At 38.4% G+C, this 16,289-nt stretch overlaps 1 protein-coding gene across 3 annotated transcripts in view; it reads right to left on the bottom strand.

Annotated features, from left to right (window-relative positions):
- Nucleotides 1-13,305: 13,305 nt before the first annotated feature.
- Nucleotides 13,306-16,289, bottom strand: part of LOC124777467 (iodotyrosine deiodinase 1) — a 96,025-nt gene continuing 93,041 nt past the window's right edge. For all 3 annotated transcript variants that reach the window (XM_047252892.1, XM_047252891.1, XM_047252893.1), the window contains 2 exons: nucleotides 15,537-15,727; nucleotides 13,306-13,662 (listed from right to left, as the gene is read on the bottom strand). In XM_047252892.1, coding sequence (XP_047108848.1) covers nucleotides 13,480-13,662; nucleotides 15,537-15,727 — 374 coding nt within the window. In that variant the 3' untranslated portion in view covers nucleotides 13,306-13,479. The remainder of the gene's footprint in view (nucleotides 13,663-15,536; nucleotides 15,728-16,289) is intronic.

The raw sequence follows: 16,289 nt of genomic DNA, 5'->3' as shown, positions 1-16,289 counted from the left end.
CGGAATCAGTAGGTGGCTTGCTGAACTAGAACTTTACATGGTTCACTTGCATTGCGATGAGCGAAATAACCAATTCAGCTTTTAATGTAACAAGGGAGCCAATTTCAAGGACTTGATACTGTCATTTCCAATGCAATTTGGACTTCCTTGTATGACATTTCTTTAGTACTTGACTGTTCAGTGATATCTATTAATTCCACTGAAGGAGTTCCTTCAATTTCAGTTTAAGCTGAACATATGATATGTAGAACATCCATTTCATTCTTATAACATTATTGAGCAATGCCAGCAAGCTATACAGAATACTGTCTTTTTTTTAATCTTTCAGTTGGGTTATCAAACAGTTTCTTAACTTTTTTGTTACATTTGATCACTTTTTGTTCTTAAAGTCAAAGACCTCTGCACCTCCTGAAAAAAATCATTACTGCAGGTGACACTGGCCAATTTGTCACCTATTACCAATGAAATGTAATAAGTCAGGTGTGTGATCACACCACATTTTTCCGCAATATTAGAAATAGTATGATAGAGATACTGTCTTTAAATGAGCCACTTTGGTAGCTTCTGTTTCCTGGGGATGGTGCTGGAAGAGCCCATGGAAGTAGGGTGCAAGAGCATTCTCGCATTGCTCATAATGCACATTCCTGCGTCAGCTGACTCCGTGTGGAATCTACTCCGAGTAGGGAACCAGTACCTCGACCACTTGTGTGTACATATGTATTGTAAGAATAAAGATGTGTAGTTAATTGGACTACGACAATTTGTATTGATCACCTGCTTGCCCTCCATGACCCCACACCCCACCACCACTCATCTTGAATGAAATACTGTATAACGCCATATTTGTGTCTTTTACCAGAAATATACTGTAAAAATGATAGTTGGTCTCAAAATGGTATCATGATTTCATCTATAGCAACAGTAATCACCTCTACAGAATTTTATTTGCAATTTTTAAATATTTTCTTGAACTTTGCGGGGTTTTCACTTTTTGTGGGAGTAATAGAAAGTTATTTCTGCTCATTATTGTAGACACAATGTTATTCTGGAACAGAACTTTTGTACTTCAACAATCTTATGCTGTTGGGTACATCTGCATAAAAGTGCTGAAAAATCTACAGAGTTATTCAGAATTCATTTCTTCTCAATGCTTACTCCACACACTTCAATGTAAATAGTTGCCACCTAAAAACTGTGCAGCATATCTGTTGGTTTCTTTTACAATGAAACTGATGACTTCCTTTTTTCTTGACATCTCTTTCAAATGCAAACCACCTGATATCGTAACATTCTCCAGTGACTGCAGGCTGACTTCCATCTGCACAAGGACTACTGAACTTTTTACTGTTACCATCACATTTGCGTCATTTCCACTGTGATCACCATCAGTTGTTCACACACACCTTCATTGTCTGAATACCCTGGTAATCAAACTTCCTCAGTAATTCTATTATGAAAAGGAAAGTTGCTACTCACCATATAGCAGAGATGCTGAGTCACAGATAGTCACATAGGCCTATCTACAACTCAGCATCTCTGCTATATGGCGAGCAGCAACTTTCCTTTTCATAATATTGTTACATTCCTCACTAATTCTTCATCAGTGAAAACTGTATTTTACAATTTTTTAGTATTCCATTGTTTGATGGTGCAAGAACCATTTGAACTAAAACCATTTATATTATGCAGTAGAGTAGATGTCACTGTTCGTAACTGAACATACACTGATGAGTGAAAACATTATGTATAGCAGCTTAACACGGAAACCAAGCCCGAGCAGAGCTCGGTTCACAACTTTTTGTTAGAAAGATCGTCCTTGAGTATAGTTGGGGCCACAATCTTTTCAACATGTGAGCCACCTGTCACTGTAAACCTGCTCATATTTTGTGCAAGAACGATGTACGGACATCTCACTGCTTGTACCTTGGCTGGTGCTGCCTTTTGTTGTCAATATCTAGAATTACTCCGAAAGAAACATTAGTAAACATAACAGCTGCTGTCTCTATTGGCTGAGCCAGTATGATCACAGTGACATAAATTCCTGCTTGTACTCATTAGGTTTCACAGGTGGCTGTAATTCTGCTACAAATATGTCACGTTTGTTGAGTGAGAGAAATTTTGGAAGCTTGAGAGGAAGAAATTGCTCAACAACCCACATTGCCTTATGTCATCCATGTTGGACTGTTTTTTAAGGAAACTGTGGCTGTTTTACCCTGTACACTGGAACAGATCGTAAGTAACTCCATCACCACTTCAAATGTACAATCTGAGTGTCATATGATGATAACAGGCGCCTATTGTTATTATTATTATTATTATTATTATTAATTTTTTTAGCAAAATGTAACCAAAACAGACAGCTAGCTGCATCCAGTTGGAACATATGTAACAAGATATCACTGTTTACCACCTGAAGACAATAGTACAAATTCTCGAAATGCGTCTTGGGAGAAAATAAAAAGTGACTGACACAGATAAATGGTCTTGTTTGAACTTCTAAACTCACCTCGCACTTTTGTCTTGGGAGTATAATTATACTTTCTGTCCCCATTTTAGAATTTGTAATCTCTCAAAGAACTAAAGTAAATATGAAAAATAATTCTTGAAGCTTGGTCCTTTTTTAATATGTATTACTCTTGAAGATACATCAGTTACGTATGTGTCAGTAATGCTTTAAATAATGGCATACATGGTCTGTTTCCTAGGCCTGATATTCTACTAGGTAGCTGGTTTCCAAAATGTTAATAGCACGGTGGTTTGCTTGTGAAATGCAATACAGCAATGATCCTGTGTAACATGGATCTGACAAATCGTTAGAATTTCATAGGTATGTAGCACCATGTTTCTCTGCACAGGTAAATTACAGGCCAGTGGTTTGTGGATATGGAGCCGACACCTAAGAGTGTCCCAGATGTACTCAACTGGGTACAGTGCGGGAGCATTTGAAGGCTCAGACATGAATGTGAGTTCACTATCATGCTCCTCAAACCACTATATCATTAGTCTGACTTGCAACATGGAGATTTATCCTGCTGGAACAAGTCATCACCTTGTGGAAAGACATTAAGCAGAAATGGATGCAGATGGTTCACAGTAACGTTCTTTTTGTCTACTGTTATCGTGTTGCCTTCACTTACATCCCATAGAAGTCCAGCTGAATATCCCCCACACAATAATTTTGCCCGTGTCAGCATGCTTCTATGGCACACTGCAGATATTAAGCAGCTGTTTTCCTGGATGACAGCATATGCAGACATGATCATCTACCTAGTGTAAGAAGAAACGTGATTCATCCAACCAGGACATGTTTCAATTGGTCCGTGGTCTATTCTCGATGATCTGATGCTCATTGCAGTGATAATTAATGACGTTGTTGAGTCAACATGGAATATAGAGGGATTGTTTTCTTCAAGTGCAACACTTGTTACTGAACTAGCATTGCACTTGGTCATCAGATTGCTGCCTATCCTGCTTTACTGAACGACCAAGCCTCCAACCTCCATAGTCTGTGATTAAGTGCAGACATCCAACACCTTGTTGCCTACTCTTAGTTTCACCGTTGTTCAAACCACTTTCCAAGATGCTCCAGACAGTAGCCTTCAAACAGCCAAGACGCTATGCCGTTTCCAAGACACTCATTTTTAGAGCTGGGCTATAATAACACTCTGCCCTTTATGGAAGTTGCTCATGTCAGAGGATCTCCCAATGTGTGGTCCATATAATCACTAGAATGATGCCCTGTTCGCCTGTACTCCACTTATATTTGAGGGTCGGTCAAAAAGTAATTCCTCCTCCTCCTCCTCTTCTTCTTCTTTCTCTCTCCCTCTCTCTCTCCCTCTCCCTCTCCCTCTCCCTTTTAAATTTGTCAAGAATTTCAAATGCAACTGCACAAGTTGAAAAAACATGACACCGATGATTAATTTATGACCTCTCATATAATCTCCATCCATTTACACAGTTCTGGTCCAAGTTTTAATAGGGGCATATATTCCAGTGTGGTAAAACACACAGTCCTGTTACTGAAGCCATTAATGCATGGACATTTTCATGGCATCCTGATCTTCCAAGTTATTGAATAATCAGTATCGTCCTACATTTAGTGAGAGAGGTAATGTGATACAAATCATCTGCAGTCATGTGGCGGTCCCCATGAATGATGTCATTGACTCACTCAATGTTGTGTGAAGTCACTGCAGCCACCGCCCTGCTGCTCCGAGTTTTGTCAGCCAATGATTGTCGCTCTTCAGCTTCGTTACAGCAATGAACCTTTCATCTAGGAGTGCGGATACCTACTTTTGCACCACTGTTTACATTTTCAGTCTTTCACGAATGCAATAATTCTAACACAGAATGCTGTCTAATACGAATATTGATGTCAGCCATTTTGCAAGAGACTGCAGTACTGGCACCTGTTGATGAAGAAAGTTATTACTACAGTGGAGATTTGAGTAGTTTTGTGGAACAGTTCCAGATTCAAATTTTTCACTTAACAAACTTTATTTAAGAAGAGAAAAATCACTTTTTAACTGACGCTCATCCTTTCCTAAGTCGTGTGCTTACAATACCGCTAAACTGTATTCAATCTTGCAGTTGGTAGTGATCATGATGTCTCTGCTTGTCACTGTAAATTGGCAGTCAGCTTAAAAAGTGATAAATAATGGCATTGAAATTTTGTAATAAATAATATCACAGTTGAAAATAATTTCTGGAACAAATTATCAACAACATTAAATAGAGGATTGTACCTGTTGCACTTTATAACAATATGAATTCAAGAAATACAAATTAATGCATAGAACAGCAAGAAATCTACAGCAAATAGAACTGTAAGAAGCAGCAACTGTGACCCAGGCTCAACTGATATTATCTCACCAGCTGAAGACTTCATCTACAGGCCAAATGAGAAAGCAGCTTGTAACTGACTGTACTTCAAATATGCCATTTTAAGATGCATTGTCCTAATCAGAGTGGAGCTTATGGCAACCTGCAGGCCGCAGTGTCCTGTGTAGGGCTTTGCTTTGGCTGTTGCCTTTCACAAGGAAGTCAGTGTGTTAAACAGTACAAAGTGAAAGGACAAATTTGGCATTTGTTAGCTTGCAGCCTCAACTACTGTTCCACATTATCATAAGACATTAACTTCTTGAGTCAGTCCATTAACACTCTTGATGACTGGAATTGACCATTACCAACCACTTATTTTTATGCCCTCACCCCTCCTCCTCTGTCCCACCCCCCTCCCACTGCCCCCCCTCCCACTGCCCCCCCTCCCCACCCCCAGCCCAATGAAACATGGACCTTGTTGTCGGTGGGAAGGTTTGCATACCTCAGGGATACAGATAGCCATACCATAGGTGCAACAGAAGGGTATATGTTGAGAGGCCAGACAAACATGTGGTTCCTGAAGAGGGGCAGCAGCCTTTTCGGTAGCTGCAGGGCGATCAGTCTGGATGATTTGACTGATCTAACCTTGTAACATTAACCAAAACAGCATTCCTGTGCTGGTACTGCAAATGCCTGAAAGCAAGGGGAAACTACAGTCATAACTTTTCTGGAGGGTATGCAGCTCTGCTGTACAGTTAATTGATAATGACGTCCTCTTGGGTAAAATATTCTGGAGATAAAATAGTACCCCATTTGGATGTCCAGGCAGGGCTACTCTGGAGAAACAAAGCTGTCATTCTATGATTGGAGCATGGAATGTCAGATCCCGTAGTTGGGCAGGTAAGTCAGAAAACTTAAAGAGGGAAATGGATAAGCTGAAGTTAGATATAGTGCAAATTAGTGAAGTTTGGTGGCAGCAGGAACAGGACTTGTGGTAAGGTGAATAGTGGTTTATAAACGCAACATCAAATAGGGGTAATGCGAGAGTAGGTTTAACAATGAGTAAGAAAATAGGAATGCTACTATGAACAGCATAGTGAACACATTATTGTAGCCAAGATAGACATGAAGCCTACAGCCACCACTGTAGTACAAGTTATATGCCAACTAGCTCTGCAGAGGATGAAGAGATTGTAGGCATGTATGATGAGGTAAGATATTATTCAGATGATTAAGGGAGCTGAAAATTTAATAGTCATGGGGGACTGGAATTTGATAGGAAAAGGAAAAGAATGAAACGTATTAAGTGAATATGGAGTAAGGAAAAGGAATGAAAGAGGAAGACGCCTGGTAGAATTTTGCACAGAGCATATTAATCATCGCTAATACTTGATTTAGGAAGGCTGTACACACCAAAGAGACCTGGAGACACTGGAAGGTTTCAGATTGATTATATAATGGTAAGACAGAGATTTTGGAACCAGGTTTTAGATTGTAAGCCAGTCCAAGGGGCAGATGTGGACTCTGACCACAATTTATTGGTTGTGAACTGTAGATTAAAAGTGATGAAACTGCAAAAAGGTAGAAAATAAAGAGATGGGACCTTGCTAAACTGAAAGAACAAGAAGTTGTTGAGAGTTTAAGAGGGAGCGTTAGGAAACAATTAACAAAAATATGGGAAAGGAATACAGTAGAAGATGAATGGGCAACTTTTAGAGAAAAAATAGTGAAGGCAGCAGAGGATTAAATCGTAAAAAGACTAGGCCTAGGAACAATCCTTGGATAACACAACAGATACTGAATTTTACTGATGAAAGGAGAAAATATAAAAATGCATTAAATGAAGCAGGCTAATGAGAATACAGACATCTAAAAAATGAGACTGACAGAAAGTGCAAAATGGCCAATCAGGAATGGCTATAGGGGAAACATAATGATATAGAAGAAAATGTCATTGGGGAAACTGCCTACAGGAAAATTAGAGACCTTTGGTCAAAAGAAAAGCAGTGGTATGAATTCAAAGAACTCAGATGGAAAACCAGTCCTAAGCAAAGAAGGGGAAGGTGGAAGGAGTATATGAAGGGTCTATACAAGGGATGTGAACTTGCAGGCGCACTTATAGAAATAGAAGACAATGTAGATGACAATTAGATGGGACATATGATATTGCGAGAAGAATTTGACAGAGCACAGAAAGATGTAAGTCGAAACATGGCTCCAGGAGCCATTCTGTCGTTCTGTTAGAATGACTGATAGCCTTGGCAGAGCCAGCCATGACAAAAATATTCCATCTGGTGTGGAAACAGACGAAACACCCTCAGATTTCAAAAAGAATATAATACGAGGGTTGAATGAAAACTAATGCCTCCTCCTTCGTTAATTGGGTTTGGATGGGAATATTTTAATAAATCAAAGACAGAAATAATCCTTAGAATGTGATATTTAATTATCAATATTCACTTTTCCACATAATCACAAGGTAGTTAGATACATTTCTGTCAACAATGAACAAGTTTTCTGAAGCTGTCACAGAAGAAGCCGACACTCCTGGTTACGCAACCATGGTCTAACAGTTTTCTCAACGTCTTCATCAGAAGCATAATGATTTCCCCATAGATTGTCTTTCATTATTGGGAACAGATGGAAGTCAGACGGTGCTAAATCTGGACTGTACGGAGGATGCCGTTTGGTGGTGAGATCCAGTCTCTGAAGTTCTGCTGTGGTGGCATGTGAAGTGTGTGGTTTCGCATTGTCATGCTGCAAGAAAACATTTCCCTTTTCCTTTTGGACCCTTGTTAGCTGCCGTTTCAGAGTTCGCAGTGTTGTGATGTAACACTCTGAATTTATTGTCGTTCCATGATCAAGGAAATCAACATGGATAACACCATCTGCATCCAAGAACAATGTGGCCATGATTTTTCCAGCTGAGGGGTGCGACTTTAATTTCTTTTTCTGGACCGAGTCTTAGTGTCAATATTCCATAGACTGATGTTTCGTCTCTGGGTCGTAATGGTGTAACCACATTTCGTCTGCTGTCACAATTAAATGGAGAAAGGCATCACCTTCATTTTCGTAACGCAAGAGGAGTTCCTGGCAAATTTCAGATCTGTGCACTTTCACTTCAACAGTCAGCTTCCGGGGTACCCATTGCGCACAGATATTCCGATAACAAAGCAAAGCAATAATGTGATCCACACTTTCTTGTGAAATGCCGATTGTGCTTGCAATTTCCCTCTGAGTGATACGATGATTGTTCTGAATCAATCTGTCAACATTTTACATGTGAAACTCGGTGGTTATCGTCACAGGACATCCAACTCTTTGTTTGTCATGCAGGTCAGATGTTCCCACCTCAACATCTTTAAAGTTACTCACCCAACGACGTGCAGCACTCACGTCAACACAATCACCATAAAATGCTTTCATTCTTTGATGAATCTCCTTTGGGGTGACACCTGCTGTACAGAGTTCAATGACTGGGCGTTGCTTAAATCGCATTGAGCGACCATCTACACAGGGCTCCATACTTCACACCGTAACAACAAAACCATTCAGTGCTAAGGCTTCCCGCCAACTAGAGCTGTAGAGAAGAGGCTATGGAACAAGCCAGTACCTGCTGCATACCAATGCTGCCAACTGTTGAAGAGTTACAAAGGTGGAGGCATTACTTTTCAGTCAACTCTCATAATTTCAATTCCAAAGAAAGCAGGTGCTGTCAGGTGTGGATATTACTGAAGTATTAGTTTAATAAGTCATGGTTGCAAAATACTAACACGAATTCTGTACAAAGGAATGAAAAAACTGGTAGAAGCCAATCTCGGGGTAGATCTGTTCAGATTCCAGAGAAATGAAGGAACAAGTGAGGCAATACTGACCCTTATGACTTCTCATAGAAGATAGGTTAAGAAATGGCAAATCTAAGTTTGTAACATTTGTAGACTTAAAGAAAGCTTTTGTCAGTGCTGACTGGAATACTCCCTTTGAAATTCTGAGGGTAAAATACAGGAAATGAAGGGCTATTTGCAACATGTACAGACACCAGACAGCATTTATGAGAGTCGAGGAACTTGAAAAGGAAGTAGTGGTTGAGAAGGGAGTGAGGCAGGGTTGTAGCCTAGCCCCAGCGTTATTCAATCTGTACATTAAGCAAGCAGGAAAGGGAACCAAAGAAAAATTTGGAGTAGAATTAAAGTCCAGGGAGAAGAAATAAAAAGTTTGAGGTTTGCCAATAACATTTTAATTCTCTCTGAGAGACCAAAGGACTTTGAAGAGCAGTTGAATGGAATGGACAAGGTCTTATAAGGAGGATATAAGATGACCATCAAGAAATCACCATTTAGTACTTGAGTGAAGTGTATGGGGTAAAAATTGTAGACATAATGACAAGAAAAAGCATTTCCAAAGAAGAGAGATTTTTTAATATCAGGAATAAATTTAAGTGTTGGGGAGACTTTTATGAAAATATTGGTATGGAGTGCAGCCATGCATGGATGTGAAACATGGACGATAAACAGTTTAGACAAAAAGTGAATAGAAGCTTTTGAAATGTGGTGTTACAGAAGAATGCTGAAGATTAGATGGGTAGATCATGTAACTAATGAGGAAGTACTGAATAGAATTTGGGAGCAAAGTAATTTGTGGCACAACCTGACTAGAAGAAGGGATCAGTTGGGAGGACATGTTCTGAGACATAAAGAGATCACCATTTAGTACTTGAGTGAAGTGTATGGGGTAAAAATTGTAGAGGGAGACCAAGAGATGAATACACTAAGCAGATTCAGAAAGATGTGGGATGCAGTAGTTACTTGGAGATGAAGAGGCTTGCACAGTACAGAGTAGCATGGGGACCTGCATATTTTAACTGAAGACCACAAAAACAACAATATAATTTTTACATGCCTCCTGTACAATCATTGCTTCAAATTGGTCATCTACAGTAACAAAATTAGAATGCCATTTTTTTTTAAATTTTGAATGCGGCTGTAAATCTGAAAAAAGTAAATATCAGAAAGGGTATATTCACAGATACAGCACATATGTATTGTCTAATTTTCAATGTTATCACCATTCGATCATGACATTGATTGTAACAGTGTATCATCTTTCCTGTCCCCTGTGCAAGAATGCCTTATACTGTCCATTAAGGTGTGAGGGTGAATCAAATATACATGAGACTTAATTTTCTAAGTATTTTTAATTGATGGTAAAAAGTATTTAGGCCATTTTTCAGCATAGCCCTGCTGTCATAAAACATTACCTCCACCAAACAGGTAACTTCAACATCCTGTCCTCATAGAATCAAATCTGTTGTGTCTGCAGTCATTCTGGTCAAAAAAAAAGTAAAGTCACCATGACATTGGCAGCTGACAGCCATAATTTTGCGTTCAATGGTCCCTCCATACCCCATTCCGTGCTTGCTGCTTTTGATGCAAGGGTGTAATGATGTACCAGTGTTTCATCACAGGAGACAACGTGAGTTAGAAACAATTCTCTGCCCTAGACAAAGTATGCAAACAATTCAGTTTTTTATCAGTTGTCAAAAGGCAATGAAACCACCAGGAGCACAATTTCCTGAATGCTAGCTCGCCTGATGCAATAGCATGTCAGATTTAAAAGAACACAAAATCTCCTCGATTGGCAATGTTTCACAGAAGCCTGAAATTTAATGTGGCCGCTAATGTGAGATACTTTTAATAATTCCCGCCAAAAATCTCTTTCAAAATCTGGCAGAAAATCCAAAGAGAAACAGGATGTATGTAAAGTATGCCAATGGCTAGGCACAGTCAGTACCTACACTGTGTGGTAGCAGTGGGAATGTTACAGTGACAATGGCACTGAAGTGGAGTTGCTAAACCCAACTTCCTGAAATTCCTTCACCAAAGAAGATGAAGAAAATATTCCAGAATTCAAATAACGAACAGCTGCTAATGTAACTGGGAAGTAGATTGTCTCAGTGTAACTGTGCACCAACTATGATCTTTCCAGTGTCTGCTGATATAATAGCTCCGTAGTTAGCAACTGTATACAACTGCTTCCATACACAAAGACAGACACTGCACAGCTCACACCAATATACAAAAAGAGAAATATAAGTGCTCTGCTGATTTACAGATGCCTATCAGTGACGTTGATTTGCAGTAGGATTTTGGAACTTTTATTGCATTCAGACATTATCAGTTACCCCGAAGAAAACGATATATTGACATGCAGTCAGCACCGAATCAGAAAATATCATTCTTGTGAAAGACAAGTATCTCATTATACACACAAGGTAATGTATGTTATCGACAGGGGATCTCAAATTGATTCCATATTTCTAGAATTCCAGAATGCGTTTGACACTTCCGCACAAGATTTTTTAATTAAATTGTGTGACTGTGGAGTATCATTTCAATAATGTGGCTAGATTCATAATTTCCAGTAAGGAAGATGACGGCTCATAATAACTGATGAGAAGTCATTGAGTAAAACGGAAGTGATATCTGGCATTCCCCGAGGAAGTGTTATAAGCCCTCTGCTGTTGCTAATCTGTATAAATGATTAAGGAGACAACCTGGGCAGCCATCTTTGTAAATGGTGCTGTCATTTAGCATCTAGAAAAATCGTCAGATGAGCAAACCCAGTTGCAAAATGATTTAGACAAGGTATCTGTGTAGGGTGGAAAGTGGCAGTTGACTCTTAAACAATAAAAAGTGTGAGGTCATCCACATTATTACTGAAAGGAGTATGTTAAATTTTGGTTACACCATAGATTGTCTACATCTAAAGACTGTGAATTCAACTAAATTCTTGGGGATAATAATTACAAACAATGTGAATAGGAATGATCTCTTGGAAAATGTTGTGGGTGAACCAAAGACTGCATTTTATTGACAGAACACGTGCATAATGCGACAAATCAGTTAAAAAGATTGCCTTCACTATGCCTTTTGTCCTCTTCTGGAGTACTGCTGCACAATATGGAATCCTTACATGACAGGATTGATGAACAACATCAAGAAAGTTCAAAGAAGGGCAGCTACTGTTGTATTATCGTGAAACACGAGAGCGTGTTACAGATATGATATGTAAATTGGGATAGAAATCATTAAAACAGGAACAAAGGTGCTTTTCATTGCAGCCAGATCTTTTCACAAAATTTCAGTCGCCAGCTTTTGACTCCAGTTGCCAAAATATTTTGTTGAATCCCACGTATATAGGGCAAATGATCATTTTAATAAAATAACAACATGCATGAAAAAATTTTAGTCTTTTTTCCAGTGCACTATTCAAAAGTGTATCAGTAAATCAGTTGTCTGGGCATTGTTCATTGATCCCTCTGCCAAGCAGTTAAGTGTTAATTGCTAACTAGTCATGTAGATGCAGATGTGATAACTGCAAAGGTTTTGGCATGACTTACATCGACATCACCTGCAGTCTCGGCAGCCGTGAGACACCTGTCGCCCTCAAGAAGTTGTTGAACAAGGCTAATGTTGTTGTTTGTTATGCTGGTTCACAGTCGGTTGTGATACTAAGTCTCAAGTGCTATGATCCGCCAAAGATAGCTTGTGCCAAGTAAACACTCAAGACCTCAAATGAGCTGCTTCTTTGAACTGTTGCGTAAATCTTCCGAGGGTTTCATCTGTCTTTATACCTTACCAAGAGATAAACTTAATAATAATAATAATGCACTGCACTGTGGAGATAGATAACTCTAAGCACGTCATGATGATGACTAATGGCATTGAGTGGCTCCACTCCACTGTTTTCACCACATCTAATATCTCTGCCCAACACAGACAAGAACAGAAACCTTCACATGTCAGTACCACACATGCAGGATCAAGAGTCTTGTCTATACTGTATTTGATACATTTGGTATGTTGTTGTTGTTCTCTGCAGTTTCTCCTCTGAGGTGAAACATTGTCCACCCAATTCTTAAAAATGATGGATGCCACGTGATGCCAACCAGATCTGTACTATAGGAAGGATGATCAGTTGCATCCCCATTTTAACTGTTGACGAGTTTTTATAATTCCATAGTGTACAGGTCAGCATAGTCTCACAGTCACCTGAAGACAATGTGTCTCTTTAGTTTGAATGGCTTTGCACAGACTCCACAGTGTCTTACAGTGTTCAAATGCATTGATTATTGTCTCAGAAAGTGGGGTGTCGTAAAATGAGAAACTGCAAATTATTATGAAGGTACAGTTTAACCAATGGGTAGCTGCATTTTTCTTCCTGGAAGATACGAAAGTAACATTTGTTACAATACTTACATCATTCTTCCATTTGCTCTCTTTTATGTCGCCACACATCTGTACATCTCTTTGTGGCCTGTGTGTGTGAGAGTAAATGAGGACGATAAACACTGAGTGTGATGAAGCAATGCCTGTATCTGTGCCATACTGCTGTAGCATTTAGCGCATGACTGAGTCATTTGTATGTAGTTTTGAAAAGGTAAGGTAAATGAATTCCATATTTGAAGATGGTGAACACGGGTTACAAGTTTTCTGTATTTATGGTACAAATCCATACAAGAATTGTGCAATAAATGATACACAAAATTGTTAATGTATAACAAGTATTCATAAATCTAGAACAGTAAAGAAAAAAATGCACTTTATTGTGGCAGTGTCCTTGTAAGCTAAATAGTAGCTCACAGAAATACTTAGTGTCCTATATTTCAATCAGTATATCTTCTAGTGGCTTGCGTTTGAGATCAGGTACAGTAGCATCATCTGCAGGGTATCCAACTGGCAGCAACAGAGTAAGTTTCTCATTTGCTGGCCGTCCCAACAGTTTACGTAGTGCTGGTCCACAGTTGAGTGGTGTGCTAGTGAGTGATACAAGCCCAGCATACTGAAATAAGGTATTATAAATCATTACTATTAGCATGAATGAGAGAAACCTACAAGTAATCAAGTGAAATTTGTATTCATGTTTATCTCCATTTTTGTGCACAGTAAGAATGTGTTTGTACACATTGTTAATGTCAAACTACTAATAATGGTTACGGAAAGGTGAATTGGTACAAACAAATATATCATCCATCTGAAATAACTTGAGTAAACGGTGAAAACTCCAAATCAGGATGAGTGGACCAAGTAACAATTCTGAATCCTCATTACAAAAATTATTTCTAAATTTCATTTGTTTTAGTAAGCTACTTTGAGAACAATCAAAATTAAGTGGACATATATTACTCCTATAGAGAAGAAGGGATGAGCTTTGATTAGAAAATATGCATTTTGTTACTTTTAGTATTTGTGGGACCTTGTTGAAAATGTGTGCTGCAGAGAAACAAACACTTTTCTCCCAATACAACTGTCTTGTGCCCACTGAACAGAAACAGCTGTTCCAGGATGACTTTCAGAGACACATCCATAATCAGTCATTGTTAATGCTGTCTTGGGTGATAAAACATGCTCCTGCTCTTTGCATGAATGAAATATGGTAAATCTGTAACTCTACATTGTTGGATGATGCTATTGAGGATTTTGCCAAATTGATGGGTGAGAAATGGGGTAGGTCAGTCTGCCAGCTATAGACTTGCACACACACATGCTTTTAGAATTGAAGGCAAGTGCAAATAATTGTGAAACACTGTAATAAATATATTTTGCAAAAATTATTTAGAGCAATCAGTAAAACAGTGCATCCAGTGCATCGCATTGTATCTGCTGGCAACAAGTAGGCCCAAATATTTTGATTTGGGTAACATAGATGTAATACTCTATGACCTTCAAGGCTATTGCAACATTATTGATCACTGGTATTGGGCAAAAGGTAATAAAAGCAGGAAGATATTTCTGTTTAACAGCTGTAATAGGAAAATAATTAGAAACTACCTGAGCAGTCACCAGCAAACATTCAGCTCTGGAAAAGATAATATGGAAAATCTCAGGCACAAATTTAGATGATTTGTAGGCCATGTGCTAGAAGCAGTTGTGGAGAGTACTAAGGAGTGAGGAGGACACTCCATCATTCAGTAGCAACGAGTAATGGTACAAGAAAGTAACCATCAATCACAGAACACCTTACTCGCAAAATCCTGAGATTTCACATTCCATTCCAAGTTGAGAAACATGTTCCTTCCTTCAGCATACATCTCATGTAATAATGATGGCTCTAAAATGAGAGACATTGAGGCTCATACAGAGGGGTACCATCAATCTGTCTACCTATGTACAATCTGCAAATGGAATAGAAAAAGAGAAAAATAATACTGGAATAAGATGTATCCTCCATCACGCACTATGGTGACTTGCAGAATACAGATGTTATGTATCACACTCAGTGTTGAGTTTGATGCCAAATAACTGTGATTATTATGTAAAAATCACAAATGTTGGTATACTGGGGTATAATAAATTTAATACTGACAATTGTTGCACCCATATCACTTTCATCATGAAATTACATTATATGCATTTCCAGATCTGGTTATCTGTTTTATCGTTTAAGACAAGAAGAGGATCAAAACTGCTCATAAGAAATATGGTTTTCATAACAAAATTATCAACTTTGTATATCTATAACACAGTCTGGAGAATGTGAAAGTCAGTCATTGACCAGAATGTTTTTTAACAGTTATTTCTTCCCAGATGATCACAATAATTTTGAAGTTGCATATCTCTTCAAAACACACTAACTGTGTGCATATTTAGAGAGAGAGAGAGAGAGAGAGAGAGAGAGAGAGAGAGAGCAATAAGTCATTAATTGTTAATACTTACATGTACAGCTGTGATGAGTATTCCTGCTGCCATTGCAACACTCATCTCGTTGTAATAATGTATGACTTTTGTTCCATCTTCCTTTAAGCTATAGAGCTGCTTAAATACAAGGATGAGATATGGAGCAGTTGTAAGATACTCTTTAATCCAGTTTGTTCGGAGTGGCTTTAAATCAGTTGTCCACTGAACGCCTAACAGAAACAGATCATTAGGTAAACTTCTATGCAAGATAATATTATTTGGAATTTTGACATTATATTGCTAATAAAACTGTATTACTAATGCTGTCAGAATTCACTTTATTGTAAAAGCAGTAACAAATCCTCTGAATTAGTAAGATTTAATGAATATAATATTTTGCACAGTATAAAATTAATGTCTACACTAAGTTGGATTTATCATGTGACTAGTACACCAAAACCTTTGTCACTTTACTACAACAACAGGAAATTTTGAATCATCATGAATATTGGAAGCAGCTTCAGTCTCATTATTTTAAATAAAAAAGTTCCAAGTTCATTGTTACTGAGGCTATTCCAAAGAACACATTAGTTACAAATGGAAAAAGGCAATGTCGTTTTAAGGAAACATTAGTTCAAGAAGGTGGGCTTCTTGAATTTTACGTCTTGAAATGCAATTTTGTGATCGCTGTGTAGGTTGAAATTTGAAAAATAAATTTTTATCCACGAATATTTCATTCACAACCATAAACAAATCACCAGAGCATAAAGCAAACCATGGGAATCTCTGAGC

This window comes from Schistocerca piceifrons, chromosome 2 (assembly GCF_021461385.2).
Source record: "Schistocerca piceifrons isolate TAMUIC-IGC-003096 chromosome 2, iqSchPice1.1, whole genome shotgun sequence".
Taxonomy (NCBI): Eukaryota; Metazoa; Arthropoda; class Insecta; order Orthoptera; family Acrididae; genus Schistocerca; species Schistocerca piceifrons.
This window is presented reverse-complemented; position numbering and strand designations above follow the sequence as displayed.